This window comes from Sorex araneus, chromosome 1, assembly GCF_027595985.1.
Source record: "Sorex araneus isolate mSorAra2 chromosome 1, mSorAra2.pri, whole genome shotgun sequence".
NCBI lineage: Eukaryota > Metazoa > Chordata > Mammalia > Eulipotyphla > Soricidae > Sorex > Sorex araneus.
The window spans coordinates 230,708,996-230,724,762 of NC_073302.1; the positions used below are offsets into that span (position 1 = coordinate 230,708,996).

The following is a 15,767-nucleotide window of genomic DNA, read 5'->3' on the forward strand; positions in this document are numbered from 1 at the left end:
TCCAATGCCACCACGAGTAGCCCTGAAGCTTTGCTAAGTGTGGCTCCAAATACCAAAAGAAAAGTATTCACTACAGTGAACTGTTCAGGCTCAGCTGAAGGGTGAATTGGGTGGTGTGAGACATGACAGAAGTCCATCCAGCCTTCTCTGCTTGGCAGTCACATGGATGGCAGCTGCTATGGTCAACACAGTGCTAAATCCATTCTACAATCTGCATCTATGTTTCGACACTCTACACACAGTTTGCACCTCCTCCACAAGAGTCCTCTACCCAACTATTATCTCCCTGATGACTTACCGTAGTAATGTTTGTACTGTATTTCGTTTCCAATTCCTTATTGCTGAGTTTGTGGTCATCCTTAAGTTCAAGGGGGAGGAAAAAAGAAAATAGTGACTTAAATCATTCCAAAAGACATCCTCCAGTGGGGGAGAGGCTGGGAAATGTGGAGGAAAAGAAGCTCTTTATGTCAGGTGCTGTCTAAGGGAAGAAAGAATTTTAGCACTCTGCTGCAGGAAATGTGTTCAAATTTACCCACCAGCGGATTTCTGACCTTCCCTAAAGAGTTCAGACTTACGCTGCCATTTATCAATTCATTGGGTTTTTTTGTTTTTATAATGGGAAAAACAATATATTTCACCTCAATCTGATCTCCAGCACATGCAAGTCCAAGCACATCTGTCATCCAGGTATCTGCAATCAGATACCTGAGACTTAGGTAGCTCAATGCTTAGAAATGAAGAATCTGCCATTTCCATTTTTCATAAGGGAAACAGCACCTTACCTTTCATATGCTTAACCCTGGCATGTCATGGACCCCTGAGTACCACCAAGGTGGTCTGGGAAGTTCCTGACACTAAAGGGCCTGAGCAGCATCACCCCTCAGGTGCTCACATTGAACCCCAGCCCCACTGGCTGAGAATCATTCCAAACAATCAAGCAACCTGTCCAATAAAACCAGTGGTCATATTGACTAATTTTGCTACAGAATCATTAGACTAAAACTGAGTTTATAGCATTGATACCACTGTTATTTTGGGCTTATTATGAGAGTTTTACTTCCCAGATGCCAACACTAGTACCTTTTCTGGGGTTGGGATAACCAAAATCATCTACAGATATTACTAAATGTTTTAGAACAGAAAAGCGGGAAAAATCCTTTTCTTTTCCTTTGAGAGCCAATGGCTCAAGGACTCTCTTCCTGAAGCAGAAAAACACAGGGACTTCCTTTCTCTAAGATCTGGTTGAAATAAGGAATTATATTTTGATTGGTACCAGAACCATGTTTTTTCCTAAGTGTATTAAAAAAATTATATGCTATGTTAAAAGATTAAATTTTCTAATTAAAAATATTTGGGGGGTGCAGGAGAGATAGTACAGCAGTTAGGGTGTTTGCCTTGCACACGCCGACCTGGGCTCAATTCCCAGCATTCCATATGGTCCCCTGAGCACTACCAGGAGTAATTCCTGAATGTATGAGCCAGAAGTAACCCCTGTGCATCACCAGGTATAACCCCAAAAGCAAAACCTAAAAAATAAAAAATAATTGGGGGAATGGATAGATAGTACAGGTATAAGGCCTTGCATGTGGCTGACCCAGTTTGATCTCTGTCACTGCATCTAGTGTCAGGGAATAGAAGTTATAGACATTGTTACCCTCTCCTTAGCCAAATTCATTGAATTTATTTCTAGAACTTCAAAGAACAAAGACATAGTTTTGTGGTAGTATTTTGTGAAGATACAAGTCACCATTAGAACCATGTTTTTGTGGATGCAGCCTGTCCTTGCAGGTCAAATCCCTTTCCTCCCCTTAGTCCTGATCTGGGGGCTGAAAAGTGTTAGGGAGAACAGAGTGTGGGCACACCCTGCTGAAGAGTGCTGCCAGTCTGTCTTCCTAACCATCTCCTGTCCAGAGCTGGGAGGTGGGAAGGCAGCACTAGGTCAAATCCAGGGCCTACATATGCAACAGATGTGCTCCCTACCACTGAGCTGCTCTCCCCACCTTAAACTGCCCCTTAGAGCAGAATATCCTGTTCAGGTTGCAGTCAGTATCCCTTCGTTTATTTGGATGCTCTCATAAAAACTCTCCTTTTCTGGAGAGTTCAGTAGGCAAGAGCATTTAAGTCTGCTGGAGCTGTAAGTGAGACATTTAGCGGGTAAAAGAGATAGAGATAGATTATCTTCACTTTGCAGAGAGGGGAACTCGGCTAATGCTATGGAAATTACTTTTCTATATTATTCATCTTCATGAAGTGCTCAAAGAATCTTAGCAACACAAATAGGCATATCATATTCATGTCATATGCAGAATATATATATATATACATATATAAAGTGCTTTAAGGAGCACTTGACATGTCTTTGATCCTAAGTGCTAGCAATATCAAGAAGATAAGGATGACTATTGTTAGAAGTTGTGCTAAGTGCTTCTCAGGCATTGTTTTCCATACCCTCTTAACTTTAAGCGATTGGCACTGTTTTTAATTCCTATATATCAAAATAGAAAACTAAACTTTAGCCAAATTGAACTTGAATTTAGGTCAGCCAATTTCTAAGTTCTCTTTCTTTCTTTCTTTCTTTCTTTCTTTCTTTCTTTCTTTCTTTCTTTCTTTCTTTCTTTCTTTCTTTCTTTCTTTCTTTCCTTCTTTCTTCCTTGTGGGGGCTACACTGGGTGCTGCACAGGGATAATTCTTGGCTCTGCACTCAGGAATTACTCCTGGTGGTGCTTGGGGACCATATGGGATGCTAGGGATCGAACCTGGGTTGGCTGCATGTAAGGCAAATGCCCTACCCACTGTAGGTTCCAAGATTGTATTCTTAAGTGCCTATCAGAATATCAATGGATAATTTCCTAGACTTTGGCTCTCAAAGTTTAAGGTATGCTCCAGGCAAAATAAAAAGTCCCAATTCAGAGCTTTAGCCAGTTTTCAATAGAATTAAAGCCAATCCATAAACAGATGCCAATCAGCTTGCCACATTCTGGAAGTTCACAGACCTCCCAGCCCTGCCTCCTAATCAAAAGGCCACAGAGCCTCATGGTTTGTAGGATCTACCAGCATTATGTAGCTCAAGTTGCAAGCATTCCACTGGAACCAGCCATTTGCAGCCAGAGGCGGTCTTGTTCCTGGTGGTAGTTTTCGTGAACATTCTGATTCTTCTCGAAGAATCGCAGTATGGCACTTTCATAAGGTACTTTACAAAGTCCTTCCAGTCTCATCTCACTTTGCTTTGCAGAAATGCAAATTACTTTTTTCTTATTTTACAAGAAAGAAGTGGAAAATCTCCCAGTGGCAGATTAATAAGTGCAAAGGGGGGGGGACTTAGTGAGACTTGCACTCCCAGAGTTCAGGCTTTATATTCTGACCAGAAGAGTATGGGGCACAGATACAGGAATCTAGCAAGACAGTCTTGACCTTTCTCCAGGGGAGAAACTAAAATCTGGCAAGTTTTTCTTATCTATGTTTTTTATTTTGTTGTTGTTATTTCTGGGTCACACCAGAGTAGTGCTCAGGGATCACTCCTGGTAGAGCTCAGGGAACAATATGGGCTACTAGGGTTGGCTGTATGCAAGGCAAGTGCCCTATCCGCTGCACTATGTCTCTACCTGCACACTTCAGGCTGTATGTGAGGCAACAGGAAGGACATGTGCTCCTCCCCTTGGGGTCTGGAAATTACTTCATAGTGGGAAGGTCTCTGGGTACCCCCAGGAAGCACCTACACCCAGAACCAGTATAAACTCAGATGGATGGGGTGGGGGACAGACACTATGCTCCATATTTTTGACGAAGCAACACATCTAAAGAGACTTTTAAGTCCTTGGGACTGCTATTTCCTTTTAAAAGAGAGCTACAGGGTCAAGCTCTTAGTGCAGGGGGCCACTGGCAGGCTTCCATTGGGCCCAAGGATGAAATCCACTTACCAGATCAAGCTGTTTTTGGGGCTTCTCTTTCTGGTGATGCTTCCTGAGTTCCAGGCAGTTCTTCAGGCCCCTGTACTTCTCCTTACCAGTCCTGTTTCTATCGTCTGCTATCTCTATGTCTTTTGTTCCACTGAGCTCCACGGAGTAAATTTCTGGTGTTTTCTGAAAGGAAAGCAGAGATGGGCTTTGTACAGAGGTCTCAGCCTTACCCCCTGAGGCTCCCCTTTCCCAGAGAACCCCCTCTCTCAGAATACCCACTCCTGCTTCTTGCAGGTGGGGTTAGGGAAAGGTGGAAAGTCTCCCTCTATTTGAGACAAGACCCAAGATCTGTTTTTGAGTACTTAAGGGCCACAGAACTCCAGAACCCCAACCGTGGGCAGTCAACACCCCTGGACACCTTTCAGACCTGCTGGGTTGCTGTGGGTTTGAACCTCACTTAAAGGGACCTGGATTTCCCACAGTGATTCCCCATTTCTGCAGCATCCTGGTGCGGTCTGAGAAGTGGGGTGCAGAATGCGGGGTGCAGGGCGCAGGCGCGAGAATAGGTGCGAGTTTCGGGGAGGGGGCAAGGAGGTTAACTTACCTGTCCCATGACACTGGTGGCACAGCCCGCGGTGGGCGCGGGGGCCTTGAGGACTGGCGTGCGGAGATGAGTATGTGCGTGCGCAGCAGGGGTGTGTGTGTGTGTGTGTGTGTGTGTGTGTGTGTGTGTGTGTGTGTGTACGAGTAGGTGTGTGTTTGTGTGTGCGAGAGTAAGCGTGCTGCTGTGTGCGTGTGGGTGTAAGAGGAAGAGGAAAGGTGCAGGAGTGAGCAGATGTGCCTTGCCTCTGTGCCCCTGCGCCCTGCAGCCTTCGCGGCGACCAACTGAAGGCCGCCGGCTGCTGCGCCTTAAATGCACCCGCCCCGCCCACGGAGCCGCGCGGGAGGACGCGGGAGGCGGGCCCGGCCGAGCAGAGGACCAGGGACCGGGCGCAGGAACTGGGTCCCGAATTGCGAACCCAGCTGGTCGAGTCACTCCTGGCCAGTGCGCCCCCAGAGGGCCCCAGAATGACCACAGCGAGGGACAGCGTGCAGCGGACAAACGCTCCCAGTACACCTGCACCCACCCGGCTCTGCCGTCCCCACCCGCCCCGACCCAGTCCTTGCCGCCGGATCCCCGTCGGGCTAAGCAGGGGCCGAACCAGGGAGCGAGCAAAGAAAAACACTGAGGATCTGAGGCGAACCAGGCTGGGCCCGGCGAGAACACGCACTGGGGGTGCAGTCGGGGGTGTGAGGGACCGAAATTCTAGCTCAAGTTCCTGCAACAGTGGGCTTCTGCGGAATATGTGCCGTGTGCTCTCTCCTGCCCGCTGGACGCACTCACTGGTACACAGCGAGGAACTGAGTCTGACGCTCCAGGTCTCGCTCTCCCGCTGGCATCGCCAAGAAGGGCGCGCGGGCGCCAAGCTGGATCCCCCCTCTGTCCAGTTCTGTTCTAGACAGATACGAACAGAGAAGCAGAAACATCCGGGACTCAAGCCCGAGAGTACCCCACACATGCCGCTTGCTTAGGGGGGAGAGGAGAAGTCTGGTGGAAGGTGATCTGAGGAGAAGTCGGATCCTCCCCCGCAGGCAAGGGCTGTTTGTGCTTGCGGGTGTCAGGTGGGAAAAGTGTTGGCTACAGCCAAATTGTCCAGAGCTTCCTTTGTCAGTCGCACCTCTCTGTCCTGTGGGGGGAGGGCTTTTGCAGGTGCCAGTCCCAGCCACTCTTGCCTGCCATGGTGTATGTGGCATCTCTGATGGTATTCATGAGTGTGACCTCTACTAGGAGGACAAATGGGCATCTTCCTTGCATGACACCATTCTGGCTTCAGGGGCTCTTTCCTTTGCTGTATCAGTCCTCCTGCTGTTATCCCTTCATGTCTCTGGGAAGAACAGGGCAGGTACCTTTAACCAAGCACCTCACTAGTTTGGTGTGGTCTGCCAGTCCTACAGTTAGGTATGTCTGTAACAACAGTGTTCAACAACTTTGATCACCAGGTTGGCACCCACATCCTAGAGCCATCTGCTTCCAGGAGGGCAGCTCTGTAAATATTGTGCCCACTAAAGTGTCAGGGAGCTCCCAACACAGCTTCTTTGTTGTGGAGATCTTGTTTTTATTCTGGGGGGTAGGGATGCTTGAGGAGGCATACCCAGGAGTGCTCTGGGGTTACATCTGGTTCTGGACTCAGAAATCATTCCTGGCAGGCTCAGGGACCAGGGATTAAACAGAAGTTGGCATATGCAAGGCAAACATCCTAACTGTTGTACTCTCGCTCCGTCTCCCTGTTGTAGAGATCTTGGCTGATTCCAACAACTGACCGTTTTGAATATTATTCTTCCAACCACATTAGTTTTTGATAGGGTGAGGTCTTCTAGAGCAAGATCTTGTGGGGTAGAACTAGTTGTATTTCCCCTTGGGAAGACAGACATGCCGCTTTTGTTGGGCCCAGAGACTCTGGGAAATGAATGCTGGACTCTATCCAGATATAATGGACATTGGAACTGGTTATAGGGTCAGGGTCCATCCACAGTCACCTGCTCAGCCCAGATGCAGTGGAATTGTTTTCACCTGAGGCTGACTTGCCTTTCCTTCTATAGAAGCCTGGAGAGGATCATTTAATCCACAAATAGTACATATCTGAATGGACTGTCAGTATCTATATTATGCAAAACTAATCTTCAGCTCATTTTAATCAATGAATATCCTGTACTAGATTGATCTGTATAAGATTTGCAGGATGGTGAAAGGAAATAGTACTGAATTGTGCAGTTTTCTGCCCTCAAATAAGTCACAGTTGGTGAGGCTAAATTAGTGAATTCATAACAAATTGGCTAAAAGAAGAATTTAACATGAAAAAGATTCTAAGTATTTTAAGACTTCAGAGGAATGATGAGGTAATGTCACAATATTCTTATTACTTTGAGTCAGTGGTATGAACTTTGCTGCCCTGCCTCATACTCCTGCCTCAGGAGAGTTGTTGAGGAAAGGATGGGTTAAAAGCTGTTTGTCACTTACATGGTCCCTAATTGCCTCTCTGCTGCAGAGTCCCTGGAGCAGGCAAGTCCACCAGCTGGCTTAGCAAGTGTGAAGGTGAGGATTCAGGTGGTAGAAGAGGAAGGCTCCCTTCCTGCCACACAGCCCACTGAGCCGGTGCTTCGGCCGCCCACTTGCCTCTGCTGCCTGGATTCCTCTCCCACACAGACATCCTCACATCTGTCCTCTCAATGTTCCAGGAGACGATGACTCTGCAACGAGGAGCGAGGAGCGATGATCAAACAACAAAACAGAAGCAGGCACACCTCTGCACTGTTTCCTCATTCTTTCACTCATAACAAACCCTGACACTGACTTATAAACATTGTACAGAAAGGAAATCTGCTCGGAAATGCACTGTAGCATGGCCTTGCCTGGGGCGGCTGAAGCCATGGCAGGGCATCTGTGGTGTTTCCTGAGGCTTCCTGAATTTCTCTGCGTGTCCCCATCATTTCTGAAAATGCTAGACCACTATAGTATGTTTTCCCTCTGAGTTATTGGGGGCAATAAGATACATTGTCAGAAGTATTAATTTACTTTCAGTGGTTGAAAATAAAATGGATTGTGCATTGTTTCCTCATATCCTTGTCTCATGTGAATCACCTTCACCATTACTGTGGTTGGAATATGTGTAATAAGTAACAATGTCACATGTAGTTCATGCAGGGTGTTACTGATACAGGAGTAGTGAGGAGGTTTCTGTGTTCTTCCACAGTTTCTAGTTTCTTCAATATTTTCAAGGATGAATGCTCAGACTCAGATTTATTAAGTAGAAAAGTTTATTGGAAAGTAGAAAAGCAAGAAACTTTCCAGCACGGGAGGAACTTAGTATAGGACTAAGTTAAATATGATTTTTTTTTTATAGGAAAACTGGGTTTTTGTATTACTTACTAAGTAAAGTATCAGAGGATTCCCATTTGTTTCCTAGATATGTCTTGTTAATTTAGGGTTCATTTGTGTTGCTAAGATAAGAATCTTCCATTTCTGTAGGATAACGTGGAATTTGCCCTTTTAGCCTTGCCACAGAGAACTTAGTTTACCTTAGAGCAATGGCTTTCTGTATGGACGCAGGAAGACAGTTAATAATATGCTTTGTAACTTAGGAGCTGACTGACTCCAATAATATTTACTCCCGGGCATCTGCTTTCTCAACTCAGTTGCCCTTAGTTCCTAGTACCCCAAAAGCAGGGTCCCGATGAGGGACGGAATGACCCAGAGCAAGCTGTCAGCTACCCTGGCATCGAAATGGGCCAGGCCAAAGTGCCACAATACTCAACTATAAGTTGAGAACATGGTCATAGACAAATGCTGTCATGATCCAAAAGTAACGATGAGACTAGGACCCTGCTGGAGTTAGGAAGACTAACCTGGCCTGAGGACTGTGGTCTGGAATATATAGTGAATGTCCTCAGAAAGAACCAAACTTTAAGTTTATATCTCTTACTGTGCTCATACAGAATGACATTGCTAAAAATATTAGAAGTAAATTTATATAACTATTTAAGCGGACTACTAGCTGAGGAAGGAAGAAAGGACACACCCTGACACACCCTTGTTTGGACCCCACCCTTGAGCGAACCTCCTAGTAATCTCATCAAAATCTTTAGATGAGATTTTGTTAATCTCCTCGAGAAATGGTCTTACCCTTCTTTGTTGATTTGTTAATGTTCAACCCACCTTTGTGTCACCACCCTATGTAATTTGCTATATAAACTAAGACTGTAAGGGCACTGATGGGGGACAGAAGATAACATAAGAAAAGACACAGAAGACACACGGGAAGACACAGAAGAGAAGGAGACAACACAGACAGAAGAAGACACAGAAGCAGAGACAGAGAGAAGTCGGAAGAGACCAGAGGAGAGACTACAGAGACAGAGAGAGAGAGACAGACAGAAGAGAGCACAGCTGCATACACAGAAGCAGAGCACAAGGAGGAGCCGTCCTGATCACAGCAGCTCAAGGGACATCGAATGGGAGCGGCATGTGCGAGAGAGAGCTGCCCTTAGTGCCCTAGGACAACAGAACAACACCACACATTATCTCGTCTCCCCCTCTCCCGTGTGTGCAGAGTTGTGACTTTTTACACATTTCCACTTGGTAGGGGCTCTGTTTATTTAGACTTTTAGACTCCTCATTTCACAGTGTGCCCAGATATTGCCCTTTGTCTTAGTCTCCTGTGAGCCCAAGGTCTGGGGCAGAATTTATAGTCTTTTTTTAAAAATTATTTTTTAATTAGTGAATCACCATGAGGGTACAGTTACAGGTTTATATTTTTTCGTACTCGTGTTTCCCTCATACAATGTTCGAGAACCCATCCCTTCACCAGTGCCCATTCTCCACCACCAATAAACCCAGCATCCCTCCCACCCCCTAATCCCATCTCCCCCTACCCCACCCTGCCTCTGTGGCAGGGTATTCCCTTTTGTTCTCTCTCTCCAATTGGGTGTTGTGGTTTGCAATAGGGGTGTTGAGTGGCCATTGTGTTCAGTCTCTAGTCTACTTTCAGTATGCATCACCCTTCCCCCGCGTGGCTTCCAACCACATTTTACTTGGTGTACCCTTTTCTATCTGAGCTGCCTTTTCCCCAGAATGTGAGGCCAGCTTCCAAGCCATGGGGTCAACCTCCTGGTACTTATTTCTACTATTCTTGGGTATTAGTCTCCTACTCTGTTATTTTATATTCCACAGATGAATGCAATCTTTCTATGTCTGTCTCTCTGACTCATTTCACTTAACATGATACTTTCCATGTTGATCCACTTATACGCAAAGTTCATGACTTCATTTTTTCTAACAGCTGCATAACATTCCATTGTATAGATGTACCAAAGTTTCTTTAACCAGTCATCGGGTTTTTTCCAGATTCTGGCTATTGTAAACAGTGCTGCGATGAACATATAAGTGCAGATGTCATTTTGTCTATACTTTTTTGCTTCTCTGGGATATATTCCCAGCAATGGTATTGCTGGGCCAAATGGGAACTCAATTTCTAATTTTTTGAGAAGCGTCCATATTGTTTTCCAAAGGGGCTGAACCAGTCAGCATTCCCACCAGCAGTGTAGAAGGGTCCCTTTCTCCCCACATCCTCTCCAACAGCGATTGCTTTTGTTCTTTTGGATGTGTGCTAGTCTCTATGGTGTGAGGTGGTATCTCATGGTTGTTTTGATCTGCATCTCCCTGATGATTAGTGATGCAGAGCACTTTTTCATGTGCCTTTTGGCCATTCGCATCTCTTCCTTGGGAAAGATTTTGTTCATTTCTTCGCCCCATTTTCTGATGGGGTTGGATGTTTTCTTCTTGTAGAGTTCAAGCAGTGCCTTATATACCCTTGATATCAACTCCTTATCTGATGGGTATTGGGTGAATATCCTTTCCCATTCTGTAGATTGTATTTGTATTCTGGTCACTGTATCTTTTGTGGTGCAGAAGCTTTTTAGTTTAATGTAGTCCCATTTGTTGATCTCTGTTTCTATTAGATTGCTTAGTTCCGTGTCATCTTTGAAGATACCTTTATCTTCAATATCGTGGAGAGTTTTGCTGACCTTGTCTTCAATGTACCTTATGGTTTGTGGTCTGATGTTGAGGTGTGTAATTCATTTTGATCTGACTTTTGTGCATGGTGTCAGGTCGAGGTCTAAGCCCATTCGTTTGCATGTGGTTGTCCAGTTGTGCCAGCACCATTTGTTAAAGAGGCTTTCCTTGCTCCACTTCACATTTCTTGCTCCCTTATCAAAGATTAGATGATCATATATTTGGGGTTGTGTGTAGGGATAGAATTTATAGTCTTGTGAAATTGTTAATTTCCCCAGTCTCGGGAAGAGCTCAGGAATTTGCAGAGATGTTTAAGATGTAGAATGGGGACAGCAAAAATGAAGCAGCTTACAGCAACTGGCATGAGCAAACTGTGGCTTCCTCTTTCATTACACAAACGTGTTCAGATAACTTGGAGGGAACATATGAGCAGTTCTGTCTGTTGGCACCCACATTCTTCAGAGAGATAGTGATAACTAGGCACTGAATTGGACGCATAGCCCCTCCAGGGATTCCTCCCAAAGAACTTTTCCAGGAAGAAATAAGATCCATCAACCCAGAGTGGGTCATCCCAAGGAGTTGAGGAGGGTTCAAGCTCATCGAAAGATGAGCACTTCTTGAAGCAGATCAAGTTCAAGTGCATTTTGAGGTCTGGGCGATTTGAAAGAGTTGGGAGGATTGGGTCCTGGCTTCAGCCAAGACAGACCTTGGGGAGGAATGAAAAGGGAGATGCTTGTGTGAGAGGAGGGTATTGTCTCCTCAGCTACTAACAGCACTGTCAGGTTGTTAAGGGGTGAGTGTGGGGTTGGATTTAACTTGTGTCTGGAGTAGTAACTGAGTTTCTGAGCAACTTGCTGAGAGAAATACAGCAAATCACAGAGGCCTCCTGACTGGGAATTTTCTTGGCATGAAGCTGTTCTAAAAGCAGATTCTAATGAAGAACTTATGGACCTCAGTACCTGATACTCTTAGCACCAGTTTATCTAGCCTAAGCCTCTGCTGTTTCAGATATAATTTATTTCTTCTATCAGATGTCTTTGAAATGAAACCAGGTAAAGGGAAAATGACAGACACCTGGAGAGTGTGAGGTACAGAGGAAAGTCCTATAAGGTATTAGAATCTCCCTTCTCAATGTTCCAGTAAATGGGCATTTATTTATTCTTGTGTGTGTGTGTGTGTGTGTGTGTGTGTTTGGGCCACACCCAGCAGAGCTCAGAGCATTCCCCTGTCTGTGCACTAGGGAATCACTCCTGGCAGGCTGGGAGACCCTATATCCCATAAGTCCCCACATTTATTTATTCTGTCTCACCAGGTGAACGAATTGATAGGATAACTGTGCTGGAGAAAGAAATTATGAATTGCAAGAATGTCATGAGATGGGGCTGGAGTGAAAGTACAGCAGGTAAGGCACCTGCCTTGCATGCAGCTGATCCGAGTCAATCCCCACATCCCATATAGTTCTCTGCACAATGTCAGGAGTGATCCCTGAGTGCAGGACCAGGAGTAAATCCTGAGTACCACTAGAGGTGGATTCCCTTAAAAAGAATGGCATGAAACATGTTTCTTCTCATGTCCAAATATTAGCTTTAATCTGATAGAGATATTGGTGTCATTCTATATGATGATCAAGGTTAATAAAAACTTTGATTTTTATTAACAGAATTTTACATTTTCTTTTTTTTTGTTATTTTTTAAAAAATTTAATCAGTGAATCACCATGAGGGCACAGTTACAGATTTATACATTTTTGTGCTCATGTTTCCCCCATACAAAGTTCGAGAACCCATCCCTTCACCAGTGCCCATTCTCCACCACCAGTAAACCCAGCGTCCCTCCCACCCTTCACAGTCCCATCTCCCCCCCACCCCAGACTGCCACTATGGCAGGGTATTCCCTTTCGTTCTCTCTCTCTGATTAGGTATTGTGGTTTGCAATAAAGGTGTTGAGCGGCCATTGTGTTCAGTCTCTAGTCTACATTCGGCTCGCGCCACCCCTGCCCCGCATGACCTCCGACCACATTTTACTTGGTGTTCCCTTCTCTGAGTTGCCCAGAATGAGAGACCACACTCCAAGCCATGGAGTCAACCTCCTAGTACTTATTTCTACTATTCTTGGGTGTTAGACTCCTAGTCTATTATTCTATATTCCACAGATGAATGCAATCTTTCTATGTCTGTCTCTCTTTCTAACTCATTTCACTTAGCATGATACTTTCCATGCTGATCCACTTATATGCAAAGTTCATGACTTCATTTTTTCTAACAGCTGCATAGTATTCCATTGTATAGATGTACCAAAGTTTCTTCAACCAGTCATCTGTTCTAGGGCACTCGGCTTTTTTCCAGATTCTAGCTATTGTAAACAGTGCTGCAATGAACATATAAGTGCAAATTTCATTTCGACTATACTTTTTTGCTCCTCTGGGATATATTCCCAGCAGTGGTATTGCTGGGTCAAATGGGAGCTCAACCTCTAGTTTTTTGAGAATCGTCCATATTGTTTTCCAAAAGGGCTGAACCAGTTGGCATTCCCGCCAGCAATGAAGGAGAGTCCCATTCTCACCACATTTGCACCAACACTGGTTGCTTTTGTTCTTTTGGATGTGTGCTAGTCTCTGTGGTGTGAGGTTGTATCTCATGATTGTTTTGATCTGCATCTCTCTGATGATTAGTGATGCAGAGCACTTTTTCATGTGCCTTTTGGCCATTTGCATCTCTTCCTTGGGAAAGTTTCTGTTCATTTCTTCGCCCCATTTTCTGATGGGGTTGGATGTTTTCTTCTTGTAGAGTTCAAGCAGTGCCTTATATACCCTTGATATCAACTCCTTATCTGATGGGTATTGGGTGAATATCCTTTCCCATTCTGTAGATTATATTTGTATTCTGGTCACTGTATCTTTTGTGGTGCAGAAGCTTTTTAGTTTAATGTAGTCCCATTTGTTGATCTCTGTTTCTATTAGATTGCTTAGTTCCGTGTCATCTTTGAAGATACCTTTATCTTCAACGTCGTGGAAGGTTTTGCCAACCTTGTCTTCAATGTACCTTATGGTTTGTGGTCTGATGTTGAGGTGTGTAATTCATTTTGATCTGACTTTTGTGCATGGTGTCAGGTCGAGGTCTAAGCCCATTCTTTTACATGTGGTTGTCCAGTTGTGCCAGCACCATTTGTTAAAGAGGCTTTCCTTGCTCCACTTCACATTTCTTGCTCCCTTATCAAAGATTAGATGATCATACATTTGAGGTTTTGTTTAGGGATATTCCACCCTGTTCCATTGGTCTTCAGCTCTGCCTTTGTTCCAGTACCATGCTGTTTTAATTGCTACCGCTTTGTAGTAGAGTTTAGGGTTGGGGAGGGTGATGTTTCCCATCATCTTTTCCCCAATAATTGTTTTAGCTATCCGTGGGCGTTTATTGTTCCATATAAATTTCAGGATTGCTTGATCCGTTTCTTTGAAGAATGCCATGGGTATTCTTATAGGGATCGCGTTAAATCTGTATAATTCTTTGGGAAGTATTGCCATTTTGACAATGTTTATTCTCCATATCCATGAGCAGGGGGATATGTTTCCATTTCCTCGTGTCCTCTTTTACTTCATGGAGTAGCGTTTTATAGTTTTCTTTGTAGAGGTCCTTTATTTCTTTAGTTAAGCTGATTCCAAGGTATTTGATTTTCTGGGGCACGATTGTGAACGGGATTGCTTTTTCATGTCCCTTTCCTCTGTCTCATTGTTTGCATATAGGAAGGCCATGGATTTTTGGGTATTGATTTTATAGCCTGCGACTTTACTGTACAGGTCAATTGTTTCTAAGAGTTTCTTACTAGAGCTTTTAGGCTTCTCTAGGTATAGTATCATATCGTCTGCGAATAGTGAGAGCTTGATTTCTTCCTTTCCGATCTGAATCCCCTTAGTATCTTTTTCTTGCCTGATGGCTATTGCTAATACTTCCAGTACTATATTAAAGAGAAGTGGTGAGAGTGGGCATCCTTGTCTTGTCCCCCATCTTAGAGGAAAGACCCTTAATTTTTCTCCATTGATGATAACGCTTGCCATAGGTTCGTGGTAGATGGCTTTGACTATCTTGAGAAAAGTTCCTCCAAAACCCATTTTGGTGAGAGTTTTTATCATGAATGGGTGTTGGATTTTGTCAAATGCTTTCTTGCCTCTATTGATATGATCATATGGTTTTTATCTTTACTTTTGTTGATGTGATGTATTATGTTGATTGATTTCTGAATGTTAAACCATCCTTGCATCCCCGGGATGAATCTCACTTGGTCATGGTATATGATATTTTTGATGAGTTGTTGGATTCTATTTGCTAGTATTTTGTCGAGGATCTTCGCATCAGTGTTAATCAAGGATATTGGTCTATAGTTTTCTTTGTTAGTGGTGTCTTTGTTTGCTTTTGGTATTAGGGAGATATGTGCCTCGTAGAAATTGTTCGGAAGAGTTCCTGTCTTTTCAATTTCCTGGAAAAGCTTGAGGAGAACTGGCAACAAGTCTTCTTTAAATGTTTGGAAGAATTCTCCAGTGAATCCGTCTGGACCTGGGCTTTTGTTTTTGGGGAGACTTTTGATTACAGTTTTGATTTCCTTGATATTTATGGGCCTATTGAGGTATTTCACATCTTCTTGGTTCAGTCTTGGGAGATTGTAGGAGTCAAGGAATTCGTCCATTTATTTTAGGTTCTCTTGTTTCGTGGCATACAGACTTTCAAAGTAGTCTCTGATGATCCTTTGAATCTCCTTGGTTTCTGTTGTGATGTCCCCCTTTTCATTTCTGATTCAGTTTATTAGGGTTTTCTCTCTTTCTTTCTTTGTGAGTCTTGCTAGCGGTTTATCAATCTTATTTTCTCGAAGAATCAGCTATTTGTTTCATTGATCTTTCGGATTGTTTTTCGGGTTTCCATATCGTTAATTTCTGCTCTAAGTTTTATTATTCCTTTCCTTTCATCTGGTTTGGGTTCCTTTTGCTGGTCCTCTTCTAAGATATTGAGCTGCGAAGTCAAGGTATCAATATAGGCCCTTTCTTCCTTTCTGAGGAAGGCTTGCAGAGCTATAAAATTTCCCCTTAACACAGCTTTAGCTGCGTCCCATAGGTTCTGGTAGCGGTAGCTTGTGTCTTCATTCTCATTTGTTTCAAGGTATCTCTTGATTTCTTCCTTAATTTCCTTCGTGACCCACTCATTATTCAATAGTGAGTTGTTTAATTTCCAAGTGTTTGATTTGGTTCTCTGCGTCTGTGCGTGATTAACTTCCAT

General features: G+C 44.1%; 1 protein-coding gene across 1 annotated transcript in view; it reads right to left on the reverse strand.

Annotated features, from left to right (window-relative positions):
* Positions 1–15,767, reverse strand: part of ATP12A (ATPase H+/K+ transporting non-gastric alpha2 subunit) — a 160,713-nt gene that overhangs the window by 24,707 nt on the left and 120,239 nt on the right. Inside the window, exons 7-10 of the mRNA XM_004604512.2 lie at positions 4,783–5,391; positions 4,501–4,553; positions 3,918–4,079; positions 299–358 (exon numbers count right to left, since the gene is read on the reverse strand). Of these exons, the coding sequence (XP_004604569.2) occupies positions 299–358; positions 3,918–4,079; positions 4,501–4,553; positions 4,783–5,391 (884 nt within the window). The remainder of the gene's footprint in view (positions 1–298; positions 359–3,917; positions 4,080–4,500; positions 4,554–4,782; positions 5,392–15,767) is intronic.